This window comes from Penicillium taxi (assembly GCF_028828555.1).
Source record: "Penicillium taxi strain IBT 34144 chromosome Unknown utg000004l_segment0_segment0, whole genome shotgun sequence".
Classification (NCBI taxonomy): domain Eukaryota; kingdom Fungi; phylum Ascomycota; class Eurotiomycetes; order Eurotiales; family Aspergillaceae; genus Penicillium; species Penicillium taxi.
The window spans coordinates 5911187-5930454 of record NW_026643206.1 but is presented as its reverse complement, the minus strand read 5'-3'; the positions used below and the strand labels follow the sequence as shown (position 1 = coordinate 5930454).

The 19268-nt window shown below is 45.4% G+C and overlaps 9 protein-coding genes across 9 annotated transcripts; 4 read left to right on the top strand and 5 right to left on the bottom strand.

Annotated features, from left to right (window-relative positions):
* Nucleotides 1-151: 151 nt before the first annotated feature.
* N7495_007098 (uncharacterized protein) lies at nt 152-1270 on the bottom strand (the record flags this gene model as incomplete). The annotated part of the gene is made up of 1 exon (XM_057209749.1): nt 152-1270. One exon carries the CDS (start codon nt 1268-1270, stop codon nt 152-154), a length of 1119 nt encoding a protein of 372 aa, XP_057063523.1.
* Nucleotides 1271-1869: 599 nt separating this feature from the next.
* On the top strand, nt 1870-3457 carry arp6 (actin family protein; the record flags this gene model as incomplete). The annotated part of the gene is made up of 4 exons (XM_057209748.1): nt 1870-2371; nt 2441-3146; nt 3207-3269; nt 3319-3457. The coding sequence occupies 4 exons, from the start codon at nt 1870-1872 to the stop codon at nt 3455-3457; spliced, it is 1410 nt and encodes a 469-aa protein (XP_057063522.1).
* A 421-nt stretch (nt 3458-3878) lies between these two features.
* On the bottom strand, nt 3879-4829 carry N7495_007096 (uncharacterized protein; the record flags this gene model as incomplete). Its single annotated transcript, XM_057209747.1, has 1 exon — nt 3879-4829. One exon carries the CDS (start codon nt 4827-4829, stop codon nt 3879-3881), a length of 951 nt encoding a protein of 316 aa, XP_057063521.1.
* Nucleotides 4830-5256: 427 nt separating this feature from the next.
* On the bottom strand, nt 5257-8865 carry tof1 (putative DNA repair protein (Tof1); the record flags this gene model as incomplete). Its single annotated transcript, XM_057209746.1, has 4 exons — nt 5257-6239; nt 6299-8428; nt 8486-8723; nt 8779-8865. The coding sequence occupies 4 exons, from the start codon at nt 8863-8865 to the stop codon at nt 5257-5259; spliced, it is 3438 nt and encodes a 1145-aa protein (XP_057063520.1).
* A 220-nt stretch (nt 8866-9085) lies between these two features.
* On the top strand, nt 9086-10208 carry N7495_007094 (3-hydroxyacyl-CoA dehydrogenase family protein; the record flags this gene model as incomplete). The annotated part of the gene is made up of 2 exons (XM_057209745.1): nt 9086-9226; nt 9285-10208. The coding sequence occupies 2 exons, from the start codon at nt 9086-9088 to the stop codon at nt 10206-10208; spliced, it is 1065 nt and encodes a 354-aa protein (XP_057063519.1).
* Nucleotides 10209-10620: 412 nt separating this feature from the next.
* On the top strand, nt 10621-10956 carry N7495_007093 (uncharacterized protein; the record flags this gene model as incomplete). Its single annotated transcript, XM_057209744.1, has 1 exon — nt 10621-10956. The coding sequence occupies one exon, from the start codon at nt 10621-10623 to the stop codon at nt 10954-10956; it is 336 nt and encodes a 111-aa protein (XP_057063518.1).
* A 688-nt stretch (nt 10957-11644) lies between these two features.
* Nucleotides 11645-12583, top strand: N7495_007092 (PhzF family phenazine biosynthesis protein; the record flags this gene model as incomplete). The annotated part of the gene is made up of 1 exon (XM_057209743.1): nt 11645-12583. One exon carries the CDS (start codon nt 11645-11647, stop codon nt 12581-12583), a length of 939 nt encoding a protein of 312 aa, XP_057063517.1.
* Nucleotides 12584-12763: 180 nt separating this feature from the next.
* N7495_007091 (gelsolin family protein) lies at nt 12764-13957 on the bottom strand (the record flags this gene model as incomplete). The annotated part of the gene is made up of 1 exon (XM_057209742.1): nt 12764-13957. One exon carries the CDS (start codon nt 13955-13957, stop codon nt 12764-12766), a length of 1194 nt encoding a protein of 397 aa, XP_057063516.1.
* A 429-nt stretch (nt 13958-14386) lies between these two features.
* On the bottom strand, nt 14387-17732 carry N7495_007090 (uncharacterized protein; the record flags this gene model as incomplete). Its single annotated transcript, XM_057209741.1, has 19 exons — nt 14387-14455; nt 14504-14726; nt 14774-14803; nt 14853-15003; nt 15057-15121; nt 15171-15301; nt 15362-15386; nt 15434-15536; nt 15586-15628; nt 15676-15719; nt 15781-16166; nt 16231-16438; nt 16500-16549; nt 16601-16759; nt 16822-16927; nt 16982-17037; nt 17095-17105; nt 17156-17318; nt 17374-17732. The coding sequence occupies 19 exons, from the start codon at nt 17730-17732 to the stop codon at nt 14387-14389; spliced, it is 2382 nt and encodes a 793-aa protein (XP_057063515.1).
* Nucleotides 17733-19268: the final 1536 nt, after the last annotated feature.

Genomic DNA, 19268 nt, shown 5'->3' with positions numbered 1-19268 from the left:
TATCTCTTTTTGTAATATACACTCAAGTTTCTTTATAAAAGACGTTAATCGGACAGGGTAGTCTTCCCCGGTTTGTTCGGCATTCGAGTGGATATACAAAAAGTATCACTTGCTTTCTCTATTACCCTGCTATGTACAAAATTTTCTTTGTCTATTCGCTCGAACCCGAGCTAATTGACTTGCTGACTTCGTCCATAACCTTGATCCAAGTTTTCGACCAAGCAGTAAACTTGTCTTCAACCGGTTCCTTACCGTCAGTGTTATCTATATTCCAAGGCAATTTAACCAACTCCACAGCAGCGGCAGCGTTCTTGTGAGCCTTCCTCAAGAATTGGGTAGATTTTTCCAAATTTTCCTCATACAAAGCCCCAGCTGCTTCATCAACCTGGTCAGGGATTCTCTCCAAATGAACCATTAAGGCCTCCAAATTTGAAGGCCCAGTCGCCGACGATAAAGGTACTTCGCTAACACCCTTTAACCGGTACTTGATAATACTGGGATAAACCTGTACAAGCGGCTTTAGGAAGCGAAGAGTGATTTTCTTCTGTTCCTGCAAAGCAGCAGTATTCTCCTCATCATCCTTATCATCACCTCCGGCAGCTTTTTCATCGTCGTCCAAAAGCTCATCGAAGAATTCATCCCCATCCTCTTCAGGATCCCAGTCCTCGATTTCTTCAACAGCATCTCGAATAAGATCCCGCCACTGCTCAACGCGGCGCATAACAAAACCAACAACACCTTTCGTGGCAGCCTCTGTGATCACATCACAAGAATTCCACACACGACCCGTTGCCTGAGTAATGACATCTTTCTCAGCATTAGACAAATCAACCTCTTTCTTCTTCGGGTCGTCCTTCTTTGCCTGATCCTTATTGTTCGCGATACTCTTCACCTCCTGCACCAGGGCAGAAAAATCTGTCAAAGCCGATACAGCAAGGGTAATTACTTCAGACTGGAACGCTTTCGTGTATTTATCCGGTGTGACCAGGAATGCAGCGGTAACAAGAGAAGGTATGACAGAGTCGTTACAGGCGCGAAGCACATTCGTCACGGCGGAGTGGGTGAAGGGGGTATTGATGGCGAGAAGTGAGAGCTTGGTGACTTGGGCTTTCAATGCGCTGGACGAGTTTGAGAGGAGGGGTAGGGCTTTTGTGTCTGCCGACTCAGACTCGGACACAGCAGTGCGGACGCCTGGGACTGAAAGGGCTTCTTGGAATTGTTTAATGAGTGCAAGAGTTGTCACTAGGACGGTTGATAATTGTTCAGACATGTTGAGTAGTGTGGGCTGTGCCACTGGTCGAATTTGGAGGTTGAGAATGCTAGAGAGGAATTTTGCTGCGATTGATTATTTGGCCGCGGGGCTGATTAGGGTTATGCGGGGCCACATTTTTTTATACAAGGATTACAGAGTAATACTTTCAAAGTACTTCAAGGGCTCACATGGGATATTGCAAGCTTCTAAGGCCTGAGAAACATAGTATCGAGCCAAAGAAACCTTGGATGTAATCGGATTTTTTTTTTACAAAAAATTTTAGTTCACTATAGTAGTAAAATGCTTGACCAAAGGCCTGTTGATCATTTGCGCGATAAAAAATGACAAGAGTGGGATTTGAACCCACGCCTACAATGTAGATCAGGACCTTAACCTGACGCCTTAGACCAACTCGGCCATCTTGCCAATTAGATGTTGGAACGGCTCTAAAAAGGAGCTAAAATACAGTATGATCTATATTCGCGCAAAAAATATTACTCAAACTAGTGCGTTCTATCGGCGGTGGCAGAAAAATAACAAACATGTCAAACACGGTTATGAGCTCGAAAGCTTGAATTGGTGCGCGCTCAATTATTGTTTGTTCATCACTTGTAAGGATGGGTACAGCAAAGCCTCGCACCTCTGCGAAGGCTGCGAAGCCAGCACAAACACCCCCAGTTACTCTTGCTCGAAACCTGCCCAAGGAGACATTCGTCATCGATAATGGCGCGTTTACAATGAAAGCCGGCTATGCGTTGGAACTCGAATCCTCCCCCGAAGAAGTCTGCTCCACGATACAGAATGCAATCGCTAAAACACGAGATGGTCGCATTGTCGTCGGTCCACAGCTTTCTACTATCAAGGATTGGAATGAAGTGGCTTTTCGACGACCCGTTGAGAAGGGATTTCTTGTGAACTGGGAAGCGCAACGGGAAATCTGGGAGCAGACTTTCTTTGAAGAGAAGGCGACACCGAAGAATAAGGCCTTGCGGATCCCCATGCCGCAGGACACGACACTAGTCCTTACCGAGGCACCCAATGCTATGCCTGTGTTGCAGCGGAATACAGACGAGATGGTGATGGAGGAGTGGGGATTTGGGGGATATGTTCGGTGTATAGGTAAGGAATACAAAGACGCATGACTTATATTATCCTCTGATCTGATACTAATTTGCGGCGAAACAATAGGCCCGACCCTTAATGCTTGGAATGAACTACATTCTCTTTTTGGAGACCCTCTTTCCGGATCGCCAACGTCAGATGTTTTGCCTAGGGATTGCCTTCTAGTCGTCGACTCGGGGTATTCGCATACAACAGTGACTCCAGTATACCGAGGACAAGCCCTACAGCGCGGCATTCGACGTCTTGATATTGGAGGCAAGTTTCTCACCAACTATTTGAAAGAAATCGTGTCGATGAGGCAGTACAACGTGATGGAGGAGGCATATATCATGAATGAAGTCAAAGAAGCCGTTTGTTTCATCAGCAATGATTTCAAAGAGGACATGGAGAAAACATGGAAAGTTAACACCAAGAGCCGCCCTGACTCGCAAGATAGTGTGGTCGTAGACTACGTGTTACCAGATCCAAACGCGGGCAAGAAAGGCTTCATGCGGCCGCATGATCCTCTCATACATAAGAAGAAGAAGAAGGGTGCACAGTCTGGTCTCAGTGCAGAGGTGCTATCCGAAGATGTCTTGGTGCTCGGAAATGAGCGTTTCTCTGTCCCAGAGCTTCTGTTCAACCCTGACGATATTGGAATGATGCAGGCTGGTATTCCAGATATGATTCTTCAAACCTTGTCGGTGCTGCCTGCTGGGCTGCACGCTGCGTTCTTGGCCAACATATTAGTTGTTGGTGGCAATTCTCTTATTCCGGGATTCATGGAGAGACTGTAAGTTTTCGGTTTATCATGTGCAAAGATGCAAGGAAAGCTACTAACTTTAACTCCCAGTGAAACTGATCTACGCCCTATTGCTTCGTCGGAATGTATTGTGAGAGTGCGCCGAGCAACTGAGTAAGTTGAGTACGTCTTGACATATCGAAATATACTAACAAATGAATAGCCCAATTATCTCTACTTGGCTAGGAGGATCTCGTCTCGCAAGTAACCAAGAGGCGCTGGGCCAAGTCGCAATTACTCGTGAGGAATATCAAGAACATGGATCTGGATGGGCCGGTCGACGATTTGCAGGCAATGTTTAAGAAGTCTTTGTGATGAGCGTTAGGAGAGTTGTAGCCTTTTTTGTCCAAAGGCCACTATGTAATGTAACAATGATACCCATTTTTTTAGTGATTACAAAAGCCTAGTCTATGAATTTTGTTAAGTTCAACAGACCTTTAGCCTAGCACTCCACTAGACTGTGGTGGGCGAACTTTTGAAGGCATATCTAGGCAATAACGCCATATATAACAGGAGAATAAGGCACCTTTTGAACCTTTCGAAAGACCTGTTGACAGCCCTGGAGCACTGGTAGTGATATTCATTATAATGAAGAAGATAGATGAAGAACGACTAAAATAACGTCCAGATGGCAGCTCGGAGGCTTTGCTTTTACTACGTGACGATTAAAACTGCGAACTTATTTGAACTTATTTGAAATGAATGTGAATAAAGCTTCCAACTTCACGGGACATAGAAATCATGCGGATGACCTCGCTTCAAACCCCACTCCTTCAAGCCCACAGTCAAAGCGTGGGTGAACCTAGCATCATATCGAGCCCCATTTTCGGCCCATGAAGGCCGTCCTGACCTCCATAAAGCCCACTTCTCAGCCATTGCTCCCTCAGGAGCCCGTAATATTCCAGTCGATACGTCTAAAATGGACTTTCGTTCCGAGCACCAATAGAATACTGTTGCACCGCAAGTGCCACAGAATGTCCGAATAGTATCACTAGATGAACGATATATCTTAGAGGTACCGATTTTGAGGTCTGATGGGGGAGAAGGTGAAATGTGATCTGTAGGAACGAACATCCATCCAATCACATGTGTCCCATTGACGAGTCGGCAGTCGTCGCAGAGATCAAAGCACGCGAGCCATTTGTTCTTATTAGCTGGTAAAAGCCAGTGTTCACTCTCAGGACTATCGATGAAGCCCGGTTTAGGTCGGGAAATCTTAAATGAGACCCCGCCACAGTGGCACTGAGCAAGAAGTTCTGTTTCATCAGTTTGTGTGGTCTCAGTAGGATCTGGCTTCTTCTCTTCTCCACGGGTTTCCAATTCCAACTGACGGCCGTCAATTGATGGGATGATAGACGATAATCCGCCGTCGGGTGTGGAATACGGAAGCATATGAGTGGCAAACTCCCAAGTTCCGGAATCCTCTCGATTTGCATTAAAGATTGAAGTTGAAATTGTCCAAGTGTTCTTGAGAGAGCCTAGACCTCGATCTCCAACGTGGCAGCCACAAGTGCTGCAGAATAGTTTTGTAGATTGGAATGTAGGATGGTCATAGGTGGTTAATTTGCTTAAGTTGGATGGTGAGATAAATTGTGGTTCAACGCCAGGTGGCAGCGGTGTGTGAAAGCAGCACGGCGCTCCATGTAAGTAGCGACATATACTGCAGTGGCACATATGGACTTTCAATGGGAGTGATTCAGTCAACACGGTAATGGTATAGTTAACACTTCTACAGTGGCATGAAGCCGTCAAAGTCTTTGAGGTAGCCATGGTGTAGACTCGGGGAGACCAAGATTGGTGGATGAAGCAGATGTGCAGGTGAGATAGACCATTGTGGGGAGCGGAAGTGGGGTATTTATACGTAGTAGCACGGACCGGTATACGCGGTAGACAAGATTGTCAAAACAGTGAATAAAATTTGAGTGCTATTGTCAAAAGAGCGAGGGTGAAGATACATAGGTATAGGTAGCCCTACGTGGGATTCCTTCCAGCTGTGGAACTTAGGTAGACTTTCATGGATGTACTTTATTCAAACAAAATATGCTATTCAACGCTCCAAAATGCCAAAATCCTCATGAGGTCGTACGCAACATTTCATTTCCTACTCGGAATCACTTTCGATTACAAACCCGCCGCGCATGCGCCGAGATGATGCCACAGGAGCATCTTCAACCTCGTCTTCCACAATAATTTCAGCTGGTTTTACTCGGTCTCGACGGAAGACAAGATCATCATCAAAATCGAACTCATCATCATGATTTGATGTAACATCCTGCTTGGACCGAGCATCCAAATCTTCCATAACAACGTCACTATCTTCATCTTCGTCACTGCCGATATCGCTCGCAGACGATCCACGCCGTTGTCGTTTGGGCTCGGCTGTCGCAGAAGATTTTCCTGTATCACTCTTGCGCTTGCGCACACTTGGCATTTTGCCTTTGGTAGCTTGTTCCTCCCTTCCAACAAGCAATGCTCTCTTGATATTTGCTGCTTGCGTCTTTCGCCGCTCTTCCTCAAGTCGAAAGAATTCTTGGTCCGCTTCGTCGTCACTTTCCTCGTCACTAGCATGGATAAACAGATCGCTCTTGATCTTCGATTGGCGAGCTAAAGCATTTGCAAGGCGTGATTCGCGACGAGCATCCAGAATTTCATCATCAAGAGGCTCTTTCTCGGCATCATCCTTGTTTCTCTTCTTGCGCTTTTTCTTCAATTCGTTCAGTGCACTGGATTTGGAGCGTGGGTTTGGAGGGAAAAGGGGTCCATCTGGGACAGTGTCTTCACCCTCGGAGTCGGATCCAAAGTGAACAACTTCTGGAGCGAAAATAGTGTTTGTGTTCACCTTACGACGAAGGAGCTGCCGAGGGTCTTCTATACTGCCTTCCTCGATTGGATTTGCCAGGGCTTTGCTAATGGTGGCAATACTTTCCTTCAACTCCTGCGATGACATCGCGGACGGAATAACCCAAGAAGCACCCGGAACATCTTCTACTCCGAGTCGTTCAAATCCGACGACGTTCATGAGAAGGCGAAGTTGTGCATTTGAGAACATGGCGTTCTGGCAGAACTCGTCCCGAGCTTTCACATCTATTGATAATAATTAGATTCGTATCATATGATATAGGAAAATTCCCTGGAAGACTTACGAATTAAGGGGTGAGAAGTGTTGGTCGCCTCAGGATCCTCGGCGCGACGAGCTTCGTCTTGAGCCTCCCATGCTTCTCTTTCAGATGCGGCTTTGCTCAGTCCATCAAGAACCCATTGCACAAGATCACCTCGCCCATCAAGGGCTAGAGCTCCGGTGACAATCCCCAGCCTAGCTTCTGTTGTTATATCTTCTTTTGAGGTGAATTCCAGCGTAGCCGGTGCCCGTTTGACACTAGACATAGTCTGTTTCTCATGTCCATATTCTAGGTAAAAAGCAGTTGATGTCATCTTACTGAACAGAAGCTCAGTGACCAATGCAGGACGTTGGTCTAGCTTCTTGATTAGCCGCCGAATGATTTGCCGAACCAGTTCTTCCCATTCTTTGACAACGGATTGTGTGGAGTCTAGCCCCTCTGGCCCTTTGACAATCCTATAGAAGAGACTGATGATGTCCAAACGAAAGAGGAGTACGGTCATCTCTTGCTTGAATGCAAGCCGATAGAAATAACGGTGCGCTCGTTTCAATTGTTCGGCATTCAATTCCCTATAGAATTCTGTGAAGGCGATAAAAGTGTCAACGCAACTCTGATTGCAGAACTTGGCTGCGAAGCGCTTGAAATCGAAAGCACGTTCCTTGACCACTTGCGCTGCATCCTCCAGGTCCTCGTCCTCTGATTTCTGGTCGTTATTTTCGGCTCCATCTTGCTCAGCATCCTGTTCGGCCTTATTTTTGCGCTTGGCGGCCTTGCGTCGTGACCGAACCTGCATGTCGGCATTCTCCTTGGAGTAGCGCTCAAGCATTCGCAAGAACACATGTGATAGCTCTGTTGCTGCATCCAGATAGCCAAAGCCTTGGTCCTTGTAGCCACGGATAATGGCAATGATTCGATCATGAGTCGTTTCTTCGTAAAAGATTCGGTTTTGTATGTTTTCGGCGATTTCCTGGTCATCTTCGATTGGCGATACAGCCATTTCTTGGACAGTCAGCAAGATCTGCGTGAAGCAACGCATCTGAGCAGTCAAGTCTTCCCACTCCTTATTATCCAAGCTATTCTGCATAGCTCGGTTCAATGAAATAAACATTTCTTGATTCAGTACTCCAGCAACTAGGCCAAAGCTGTCTGGCTCAACATTCTTGGCTGATTTTCCTTCCTTGGAACGTTGGCTTAATTGCCGAGTCCTTCGAGCTCGCTCTGCGTCAAGGAACCAGCCGATTGTATAGAAGAATTGACGAACATTGATATCCAGAACCCGCTCTGCTTCGCGCTCGATGGCTTTTCGTACATGAGTGAACAGAGGGTTAAAACCGGAATCTAAGAACTCTTCCACAAAATTCCGTAGGTCTTTAGAAGCTGATGGGGTGAGATGAGTAGTCATGTTGAAATTATTGAGCTGAGAAACCTCTTCTTGCCGCCGACGGGATTGAGGCTTGTTCCACTTCTTGGACTGGTCCATTTTGTGGAGAGTGGTTTGGTCGTCCCGCAAAACATCCTGCCCAGAGACTGTCGACATTTTCGCATCATCTCGTTTTACCCAGATCATAGTCCCAAATCTTCCATGTCGAGTAGGTGCATTTTTTGCGTACTGTCTCCGTACTACCGTTTCTTTTCGTAGAAGATCGCCTAGTTCATCTGTCTGCTTGGCCTTCTTTTGTTCCTCATCCAAAAATAATTTCTCTACATTGACACCCTTGACAATGTGGAAGAGCGTTTCCAATAGAACAACATCTTGTAAGTTGAAATCTTCACCGACATTGGAGCACATAGTCAGGAGAAGGGCAAAAGCATCCTGCTCTTTGAACGCATTGATCGTCGTGGATCTGGATGTTTCCTCATCGTCACCTTCCGCCGCGAGGCGAGTATTGCTTGTAATCATGACGACGTTGCGTATGAAATAAAGCATCAATTTCAGAATACCGTCGTCTCGGGCCTCGCGTTCCGATCGAGGAATGGCCATGCTGGGGAGTGCGATTCGGATGGTAGTACGTAAAAGATTCGACCCGCCATACTTCAGGATACCACGTTTGTATTGAACTTGTGCTTGCTGAATGTATGGGGTGTGGCGGTGGTGATTCACGGTCATTTGGCTATGAAACTCGACCGGCCAAGTCAAGGGCACGAGGAGTTCCACTATTTTGTTAGCCTCCACCACTATGTGTCATGCCGATGTCCTTGACTATGACTTACAACATGCCAAAGCAACTCTTGTCATATGTTTGCTTTTCTGCCCACTAGTCCACCATACTGTGAGGATTGGTAGTAGATCTCCATTTACGAGATTTGCCTCTCCAAGACATCGCGCCACGTCCATTCGGTTATTTTTCTCATCATAGAGCTTCAGCCATCGTTTGATATCGCGTAAACAAGCTAGTGCATCATCTCCAAGCACATATTTGTCCGCATCTTCACCATTGAACCCTCCCAACTTAAAACTCAGTCAGTAGGCGTAACAGATAAAATAGGGATTGGGGAGTACATACTGCAGTGACCAGGCTGTATACATAGCCACGCACATCCGGGTCAATAACCTGGACCTCCTGGCCCGGGGTATCCAGCTCATGATCCATAATGGCGGTGATGGGTTGGCTTAGAGTGCGTCTAAAAATATAATCTTTAATTGGAAACGCGTCGGACGCGTGCCTCGGCGCGGAGAAACTGATAGCGCCGCTACCGAGGATAACCGATGACGTTGGAACATGTGGATCTATATCATCTCTATCTTTTTGTACAGATTCCGGAGGATCTTAAGTTTGTTCTCTCCATTCTCTCACCATTAGGTCCGTTATAATGCTCACATTATTGCGCCCATGCGGCCTATCCATCCGTTCAGTCTCTCGTTATGCCCCTGCGGCCCGCAACTTCAGTTCAACCGTCGCAACCAGGGCAGCCGAGGTCAAATCGCTGGGTGTGATCGGTGCTGGGCAGATGGTCAGTTGGTATTTACCGTAATTTCCTCGTCCCTGATTTTAATTCAATTCCCTTGTAGGGTCTGGGAATAGCTCTTGTCGCTGCTCAAAGAGCTCAGATCCCCGTGACTCTCGTTGATGCCTCTCAAACGTCGTTAGATAAAGGCCTTAAGTTTGCTGGTAAGCAAGAAACTCTCTCCAATACTGGAATATATCCAACTATTGCGGAATTCGGGCTCAAGTTCTATGCTTCTAACAACGCACTTTCTCTAGATAAACTTCTTGAAAAGGATGTCTCAAAGCAGCGCATCACTAGGGAAGCTGCTGATGCTACTCGCGGGCTGCTTACATCATCGCTGAATATAGAAGATATATCGTCGGTAGACTTTGTCATTGAAGCCGTTCCTGAGGTATATGATCTTAAGGCATCCATATTCAGCAAACTTGCTCAGATTGCACCCAAGCATGCCATTCTGGCTACCAACACCTCTTCGATTTCCATCACCAAGATTGCGGCCTCAACTACAACAGATCCGAATGATCTCCAAGCACCGTCGCGAGTAATCTCAACTCACTTCATGAATCCAGTCCCTATCCAGAAGGGTGTGGAGATCATCCGAGGTCTGCAAACCTCACAGGAAACCACGGAAACGGCCATTGCCTTTGTTCAGCGCATGGGCAAGGTGGCCTCCGTTTCTGCTGATTCTCCTGGCTTCTTGGCTAATCGTATTCTCATGCCATATATCAACGAGGCCATCATATGTCTAGAAACTGGCGTAGGTGGCCGTGAAGATATTGACAATATTATGAAGACGGGAACCAACGTCCCAATGGGTCCATTGGTCTTGGCCGATTTCATTGGTCTGGATACATGCCTGGCTATTATGAATGTTCTTCATCAGGAGACCGGTGATAGCAAGTACAGACCGGCTGGCCTGCTGCGCCGCATGGTGGATGCTGGATGGTTGGGCAAGAAGTCTGGCAAAGGCTTCTACGACTACTGACATCTATGATATTTACAAATGAAGTCATTTTCACGACTATACAATTTTTTCTTCAATAATTCTAGCTCTTGGTTGCCATAAATTCAAAGTAAAAGTTCAGATAAAATCAATGAATTCGGATGAAAATCAATTAGGGCTAGTTTACTTCCAATTTTACTTCAACCTCAATACAGTCCACTTCAACCTGAACCTCACTCCCACCCCAATCTCGCTCTAGTCTACTTCTACTCGAACTAGACCTTGAACTCCATCGCATTTTCCCTCCTTTCAAGCGTAGAATGGAAGTATGCCGTCAAGGATACTTCTTCTCGTGGATTTCTCTTTAGTCTTTTCTTACTTCTCTTGTTGTTGTCTTCACTTTCTCTTTAATTCACTTCATCTTTCACTTCTTCACTTGTTGATCGGAATAGATATGATTTCGTCTTTCCCTATCTGCCGTAAGCGTAAATGCTGCGATTCTCTCGTCTCTGACGAGCCCACCGTCAAACGTCGCCTGGTGCTAGTCACCTCGATCATTGGATCTTCTACCCTGCTGCTCACTACTACTACCACCATTCCAGCCATTGCTTTTATCCCAATTATGAAGCTGATGCACCAAACAATCACTGGCCAGATTGCTCTCGAGCTTCTCATGAAGCACGAGGAGCTGCGAAAGATTGAGACAGATACTATGGCGTATTGGCCGCTCTGGTCGACCGTCTGCAGAATGACGCGGAGAATATCGTACCAGCCACCGAAGAAGTGGTGAGTGACGCATAAGCCCACCACTTTAGACAGTGCCAGAAGTAGGTGCTCACCTGGACAGGTGGCTCTCAGCGCGAGGTTGTTTTTATTTCCTGTTTCCTATATTTTCTGTCTCTTTCTCTCTATTTTCTTCCTCTCTTCTTTTTCTCTTTTCTTTTTTTTTTTTTTTTTTTTCTTTTAATTTTATTCAAATTCATATAAATTGGCTTTGGAGGCTTGCTCTGAATGTACCTAGGTGTGTTTTCAATCTTCAATTCTTCAATAATACGATATTCGTTGACTTGAGCTTCTGAGGCTCTAGTTTAAAGTCAACTCCGAATTGTGGGATTGATGAAAAAAAGATAAAGAATTCGTTCTTGTTTCAAAAACCTACACCTAGGTTCCTCGAGTTAGATAGTAAGGATGATCACAGTTTTCAGGTTCGGCATATTCCGCGACGCGAGTCGCATTCAAAGCACCTGTATCAGATCATAAATCTTGGAATGGCTTCACCTAACTTCATTTTAGCTGAAAAGTTAGAGCTGAAGGTGTGATTGAAGTACAATTAGTAATCATGATTACGAATGAAGCAAGTATAGCCGACCGAATCCATAATGAGTCAAGATGTAGGTGGGGTGGTGCGAAGGAAGTACCTGGTATTAAAGCAGAATTATTTCCATAATTGATGTTGATTTAATCTACTAACCTTCATCATGACTAAACTCCAATTCACCGTCCTCGATGTCTTCACTTCGAAGCCATATTCCGGCAACCCACTGGCCGTAGTTTTCCTACCGGAAGATGAGTCCAAGGCGCTGACCCAACACCAGAAGCAAACCATTGCCAAAGAATTCAACTTGTCAGAGACAATCTTCGTGCACCCAAATCGGGAACAATCCAAAAGAACAATTGACATCTTCACAACCGATGCCGAGCTTCCATTTGCTGGTCACCCGACCATCGGCGCCGTAACATGGTTGCTATGTCTCGCTCCAGATGCGCAATCCACAGAGATCAACACACTAGTGACGAAATCCGGCGGCATCGCGATCTCACTAATTGATTCAGAGACGAAGTTCGTCTCGGCTAAGATCGCACACAACACCCACATTCACGCTGCACAATTTAGCTTGCAAGATCTGCTGCGTCTGCAGCCAGCACTGGCTGGTTTCTTCCCCCAGCAGAGTGTTTCCTTCCCTCAATTCTCTTGTGTTAAGGGCATGAACCAGATCCTGGTTGAGCTGCCTTCTCTGGAGGCATTGGCCGCCGTGACACTTAGCGCGGGCAGCATCGGGGTCGACGCTCTCGACGAGGGCTGGAGATTGGGCCATGTTTGCCTATACTTCTTTGTTCGCGACGTGGATGACGAGATCACTAAAAAGAAAATTATTCGAACTCGTGCAATCGAAAATACTATGGAGGATCCCGCTACCGGTAGTGCGGCTAGTGGATTGACCTCTTACTTGACCTTGATTGAAGGCCAGGCTGGTAAACAGCACCGGTACAGCTTGGTTCAAGGAGTGGAGATGGGACGTCGGAGCGAGATTGGGGTTAATGTCACATTGAATGCCGATAAGAAGATTGAGCAGGTGGAGCTGACTGGTACTGCTGTTCAGGTGTCAGAGGGCAAGATTTCAGTTCCCGAGCTGTAAGATAACAATCATACCCGAATAGTGTCATTTTTTTCAATTTGAGGTTGGGATAATTCAAAAAGCAGATTCAGCTATGATTTGTTCAGGTTTTAAAGTTGGTAGCTAGTATAGAAGACAGCTATTTACAAAAGCGGGCGATCAGCAGCCCGTGACAAACTTACTGAGCCTTATAGACCCATATCAAACTGCAATTGATTTTAAGAATGCAGAACTTTCATGACCTTGTACAACCTTTGAAATCGGGGTAAGGTAGGCCTTTGAATTATCTTGGCCTTCTTCAAGCCAGCGAATATATGATTGTGCGACTTTGATCCAAGAATCTTTCTCTCTTTTACTGGCATCCTGGCCCTGCCAGACCCATAGTCGGTTACCAGTGTCATAGAGAAAGACATCTCCGGCGTTGAAGTCAGACTTCCCAACCTGGTCTCCGTCCTTGACGAGATCAAAGGACAATGTACCAGATGCGTCGCTGAGTCTGAACAACTTGCGCGGACGAGAGAGCTTACTCTCGCTTCCAGTGGTCTTTGCAAAGGATCCAGGTCTAGCAGCTTGAAATGCAGATTGATCTGCTTCCTTCCCACCTAGCAAGTCGACTATAATATGAGACCGGGATTCAAGCTGCGAGAGCACTTCGACATCGATATGCTTTGCGAGAGTCATATCGTTAACTACTTGTGCTGCCCTGGCCTTTTCCATCGGGCTGCATTTCTTTCCTTGCCAAACCCAGATCTTGTCACCCTTGTCTAAGATAAAGACATCGTTCTCATCCAGACTTTGCCAAGTCGGCTCGACTTCATGAACAATGATAGAGTTTGCGCGGCCAGCCACAGGGTTCTTGAAGATGCGGAGCAGCGTAAGCACCTCTTTTGCATCTTCCGGTTCAATGTGCGTGAATCCAGAGCGCACACCCCCTGACCGAATTGAGATGTGACTGAACAGAGACAGGAATTCGTCAGAGGGCTGCTGCTGAGTCTCGCGATGCTGAGTGGCAGCTCCATGCAAGAATTCGTCCAATTCAACGGTTTTATAGGCAGCAGTACCAGCCTCATCCTGGGAGGTTTTGCTCCCCAGCCAAAAGAAAATGTCATGACCTAGGTTGTCATGATCGCCAACCTTGTAAGAATGCAGCACGATGAAACTGTCTCCATCGTAGAACTGGCCAGCTTTCTCTTGAGGCCAGGGGATGACTTCAAAGTTCTCAATTCGCCAAATAAAAAGACCAGGCTCTTGGCCTATCTTGCCATTATTCCAGGCAGGCTCGGAGGCAGCAGAATTGTACTTGACACGATGGTCAAGATCTGTTCCAATCAATTCTACATTACTGTCTTTAATATCGTATTCTTTGAGGTGTACCAGTCCTTCGTGGGGAGGCATTTTGAATGATAGTACGGAGTAGATGTTGATGAAACAGATCTCGGGATGATGCATGTGGCTGTCATTTATTTAGAGCCGCACAGCCTCAATCACCTGATCTACGGAGAATAGTTTATCCTATGAATAGAAGCTTCTACCGCTCAATAATTTATCGGCGCTAAGGGCTTGGCAGTGGGGCTAGAAAAGAGTTACTGTGTGTGTATTGGTCAAGCCGATTTCGAGAATGACTGCATCAGTTCTATGACGATTGATTCGACGGAATAAGCATCCAATATCGCCGATCGACCAAGCATACGGGCCACAGGGCTAGGTACTGGCAAACAGTGACTTAATTCGCAGAAAATTGGTCCAATCAAATATCCAATCGAAGCTATGTAATATCAAATGAACAGCTAACGTTATTCGCCACTGTCCGTATTCCCTTGTAATCTACCAGGTCTTAGGTCCAAAGGTTTCCCCTGCAGTGACTGTCTTTCGAACCGCAGTGTATAGAGAGTCCTGCATTTCAGTTATAAAAAGCTCTAGGCCCAATCATATCACACTTACCATTGTCTCGAAAACCGCTACATTGCCCCACCAGGATGGCACCGAGACACCTGGCAGTGTAATAGCGAAAAAAATTATGATTGTAGAAATGATGAGACCAGTGTCGAGTCCTGCAGCCGTGATGTAGTTGAAATGATGCCACCATCCACCCCATCTGCGGCGAATCCAGTAGTTAAATATGAGGCCGAATATGGCCCAGGTAGAGAAGCTTAGTGGCGTTGCCCTATGAAAAGGTTAGGTTAACAATCATCAGTGACTCATTAAACTTACGGAGGGAGCCAGGCCATGGCACCGAGCATACTATTAACGAGATTAGAAAATGAAACTCCAGAAAGCTTCCATTACTTACACAGGTGCGTGGAGGAACCTGGCCTTGGACCTGGGGAAAATCCGCATCAGGGCGTAGAACAGCACAGGAAGTAAAGCGCCGAGAAGCCAGAACCACTGGATCGACGTGTATATTGCGCCTACTCCAAAGATCCGCTTGGGTCCGATGAGACCTAAAAGGGTATTCAGTATAGGCAAATTAAAATGAGCGTTAGAGATAATCTACCCCAAACAATGCTAGATGAGTAGAATGTGCGGCCATTTGGACATGAGAAGTTTGCAGGTTGGTCCCTGGAAATCATCAGCAAATATTTTCTTGTCGACAGCGCTGGATACTTACCGGTCGCAAGCACCATCAATTGTACCGAGGGTCCAGTTCATGACTGCAATTTGCACAAAGCAAGCCCATATTGTGGCAACAACCTGACACATGAAGGTGACCCGAGGAGGAACTTTCATATAATGAGCTAGCTGATGAAGAAGTCAGTCCTATAAATATATAATTTAACCATTGAGAAATAGCCTGCATACCTTGAGATCCTGGCAGTAAGTTTGGCTAAACATATTAGTACAAGATCTGTATAATTACACGTAACAACTTACGCTTGGCCCAGTGTAATCGTGCTGAAGACTTTGAAGACCATGACTCCAATTGGCTTCCCGGGAATCATGAAACCAGCCAGAAATGGGGACAACACATTTAGAGCTGTGATCATTAGCTTTGAGAGGACTAAAGAGAACCACCTGTCACTTACACAGCTGAATGTTCGTAATCGCGAGAATCATGCAAGTAGGAATCTTTTAAGGTTGGCAAGTGCTTTATCAGAACAGAGAGCACGACTTACAATAAAAACCAAAGCTACAATCAGAGACACGAAAAATGCCCACCCTATAAAAGATTAGCATCGTTATCACCTGTGTGATGTGGCTTTTTGTGATTAATGTCTCACATGGTAGCTGTGAATCATATCCAAGGATGCCTGCCAATCCCAGCGCGATTGATAGCAAGAATAAAGAACCATACCACCACTCAGGTGCCTCCCTATACTTCCTCATCATGATGAAATGAATATCAGGTTCTTGGTCTCGAGAAAACTTAAAGCGATGCCAGATCTCCTTGCGGTGATATAGAATGATGTGAACGATAGCCGCGGTAAGTGCAGCAAAGGAGAGTCCATAGTTTAATGCAAATGTAGGGGAAAGAAACATGGGCGAGTATTTCTTGTACTTTTCTTCGTCGAACGTAAAGCCTGAACCCAGGATTCGACTCACGTTGTAAGTCGTTTGGGTGTTATCATAGGTGGTGGAGGTGTTGATTGGAAGATACTCCGCGTAGCTTTTATATAGTTAGAATCAAAGAAACCCTGAAGCAGCTTAAAGACATGAGTAAAATATCATACAAAGCTCCAGTGTAGCATATTCCGATAGTAGTGATTATCACAAAAACGAATAAACCGATCAAGGTATTGATGAGGGAATGAACAGGTGCGAGAAGAGGGTCGCCGAGATATGCTGTAACGTATGTCCAATCGAAGGTGATTGGGATGAGTGATAGCCCAGTGAATCCTCCAAAAAGCTGATTGACAACCACATTTTTTGGCTTGATCCCTATAAATAATGAGCTTTCTCATTAACAGACCTCAAGATTATCACTCTCAAAAATTCTTACAAGTGATAAAAGCAAAAACAGATAGACCTTGCCACGCAACTCCAGGTATCCTGACATACGTTAGCACTCACTTCTTTCAAGAAATGTAATAGGTCACCTACCAATAATAGCAAAAAGAACCCACCATCACGTATACAAAGTATCGATACCGTGAGATGCTCCATCCATTGGTCTTGGAGGGATCTGAGCCACTCTTGTCGTGCAATGCATAGAAGAGAGTGGTGTTAGCAAACTGAGTAGGCCACACCATTGAAGCAGGCCTATATCCTTTTAGAAAAATTACAGTAATAATCTTGGAATGAGTATAGGTTGATGGACTTACCACACGAGGAAACGGCGGAAAATTCCAGCCAGTGATATTCCAATGATTTGACTACTCAAGGCGAAGAGAAGCTCAAATCCCCAGCCGATATTAAGATCGTATAGGGCTAGAATGGTTAGCAATGCAGTTAAACTCATCAGGAGACAGGTGGGACACATACACTTGGCCTTGAGAGCTAGGAGAGCGTCTGTACAGTAGGCGTAGCCAATAGAGACACTGAAATTTGATTAGTTAAAAATCGAAATTCTCGATCACGGTCCTCAAGATTTTTACTTTGCCATGATCTTTTGAATGTCAGTATCATTCAGAAATCGATAGATTCTAAGCAGCTTACAGTGATTACTGTATGTTCCTTGATGGTAAAAGGCCCAGGATTGAAGGTCCATCGCAATCCAAAAGTACTGAATGTCCTTGTTGGGATGAATCTTGCCCACAAACATCCGATTGGATAGACAATTAATTGGACCACAAGTACAGGAAATGAAATGGCAGGGCTCCTATTCAACTTTTAAGCGGTATGTACCCGAGGGCAAAGAATGAGTAGAAACATACCTCATACTCAAGAACATGTTCAACCCACTTCCGACAGTTGTGAAGATCAAGCCCAGAATCCACGCACGCACCGTATTTGCAATCACTTCTTCATCCGTATTCCGCACAGCGGCACGAACAGATTCATATTGAGAGTCCTGTGCAAAAGGCTTGTCCAACTGGACAGCTTTTTCCTGGTCATTAGTAACCTTGATTGCCTCATTGATTTCATCAAGTTTTTTCTGTGGTAGATTTGGATCCCATTGATGCGCGATTTGAATCACTTGCAGCTCTTGGACATTATCCCTAGCTTGTTTTTTCTTGTCGATCATATATTCGGATGAGCTGTCTCCATCTACGACAATCTCTGGAGAGCCCATATCGAGAAGCTAATGAATCTGATCACATCAAATTTACGCAAGATGCATATGTGGCAAGGGTTCATTTATACCGTATCTACCTAGATAAGTAAGTAGGTAATAGTATCGTGGACAGCGATAAGCCGGGGAAAGCAATGTAACCCCTACATTCTTTCCCCGCAGCTGGCGAGTCGATCTTGGCATGATTTGACGCGTTCAGAGGTCAGAACCTTATAAAAACTTATTTTGCTAGTAAATATCAGGAAAGGTTTCACACTAGTTGATTAAGCGATAACAAGATGTCCTATTTGAGTAAGATCGCGGAGTCACGTCGCGCCATCTCGCAGATGCTTATCAGGTCGAAAGACATCTAATGGACTAATCAGACTCGACTATTCCGTAGTCCGGTTACTATACAGATCAACTCTCACTACTGACACTGCTTAGCCCATAGTGTTATCTTTAATACCGCTGCAACCATATCCTATGACTTCCAACGCTGTGTAGCTGCTCCTCATTTACTATTTTCAACTATCCAAGGTTCACTATGCTTTTGTTCTTCACTTGATATTAGAATCCATGAATCGTATTTGAAAACTGCTCACTTCGTTTATTTGTTCTTCTTTTCATCCAACGTGATCACTATTACGGCCTCTCGGGACAGCTCCTTTCGCCAGAGAAATGACATTCGCCAAAAGATTGATCGTATCTCTGAAGATATCAATGAAATAAAGACATTCTACTCCATAAGTATTTCCCCAAAGAGAAAACAGAGGCTTCATTCCTCAATTCAGAGCTTGATGCTCTTCAACATTTACCCTTTGATACATATAACCAGCAATCAAAAGTGGACTATGAGATGATTCCAGGTTACCACTTGCAATTGCACATAAATGGTAGACACTGGCCCTACTGAAGTTCATTTGACACACCATTTTGGATCGAGGGATGGTCATTGTACTAGGAGTTCCTTTTTTGGGACGATGATCGCTAGGCAAAAACACCACAGAACCGGATCGGAATGTTATTCTGGCGACTTCATCGATGCACCCGTATAATATTCTCCATCAAATTCTGTCTTGGCGAGATGACTTGACAGGATTGTATCGACCTGCTCGTTAATAAATTTGGTCATGAACGTGCCACAGCAGAGGGAGAGGTCAGACGTTCGCTCAATCAATAGCGACTATTCTCCATTGTATCTGTCGATACCACTAGACCAAAGTGGGGCACAGGACCAATGAGAATGGTTACGATGCTGTTCATGAAGTGAATCTAGTGGGTTTTATCTATTTAGTTACAGCGAGGACAAGATTGAATAACACACCTCTTACAACACCGCATCGACGCACCTAGATCTATTCCATCGAGAATACTAGTTGCATATGCACTGTAAGAACGTCACCGTTCCGACAGTATCATGCTGGGTATATGCAAGGAGCATTGCAGGTACATGCTCTACGGCAAGCGATACTATCAGCAGGATATATGGGAGAAAGGGAGTTTCATGATAGTTTCTTAATAGAGAACCGCATGCCTATTGAATTATTGAGAGCG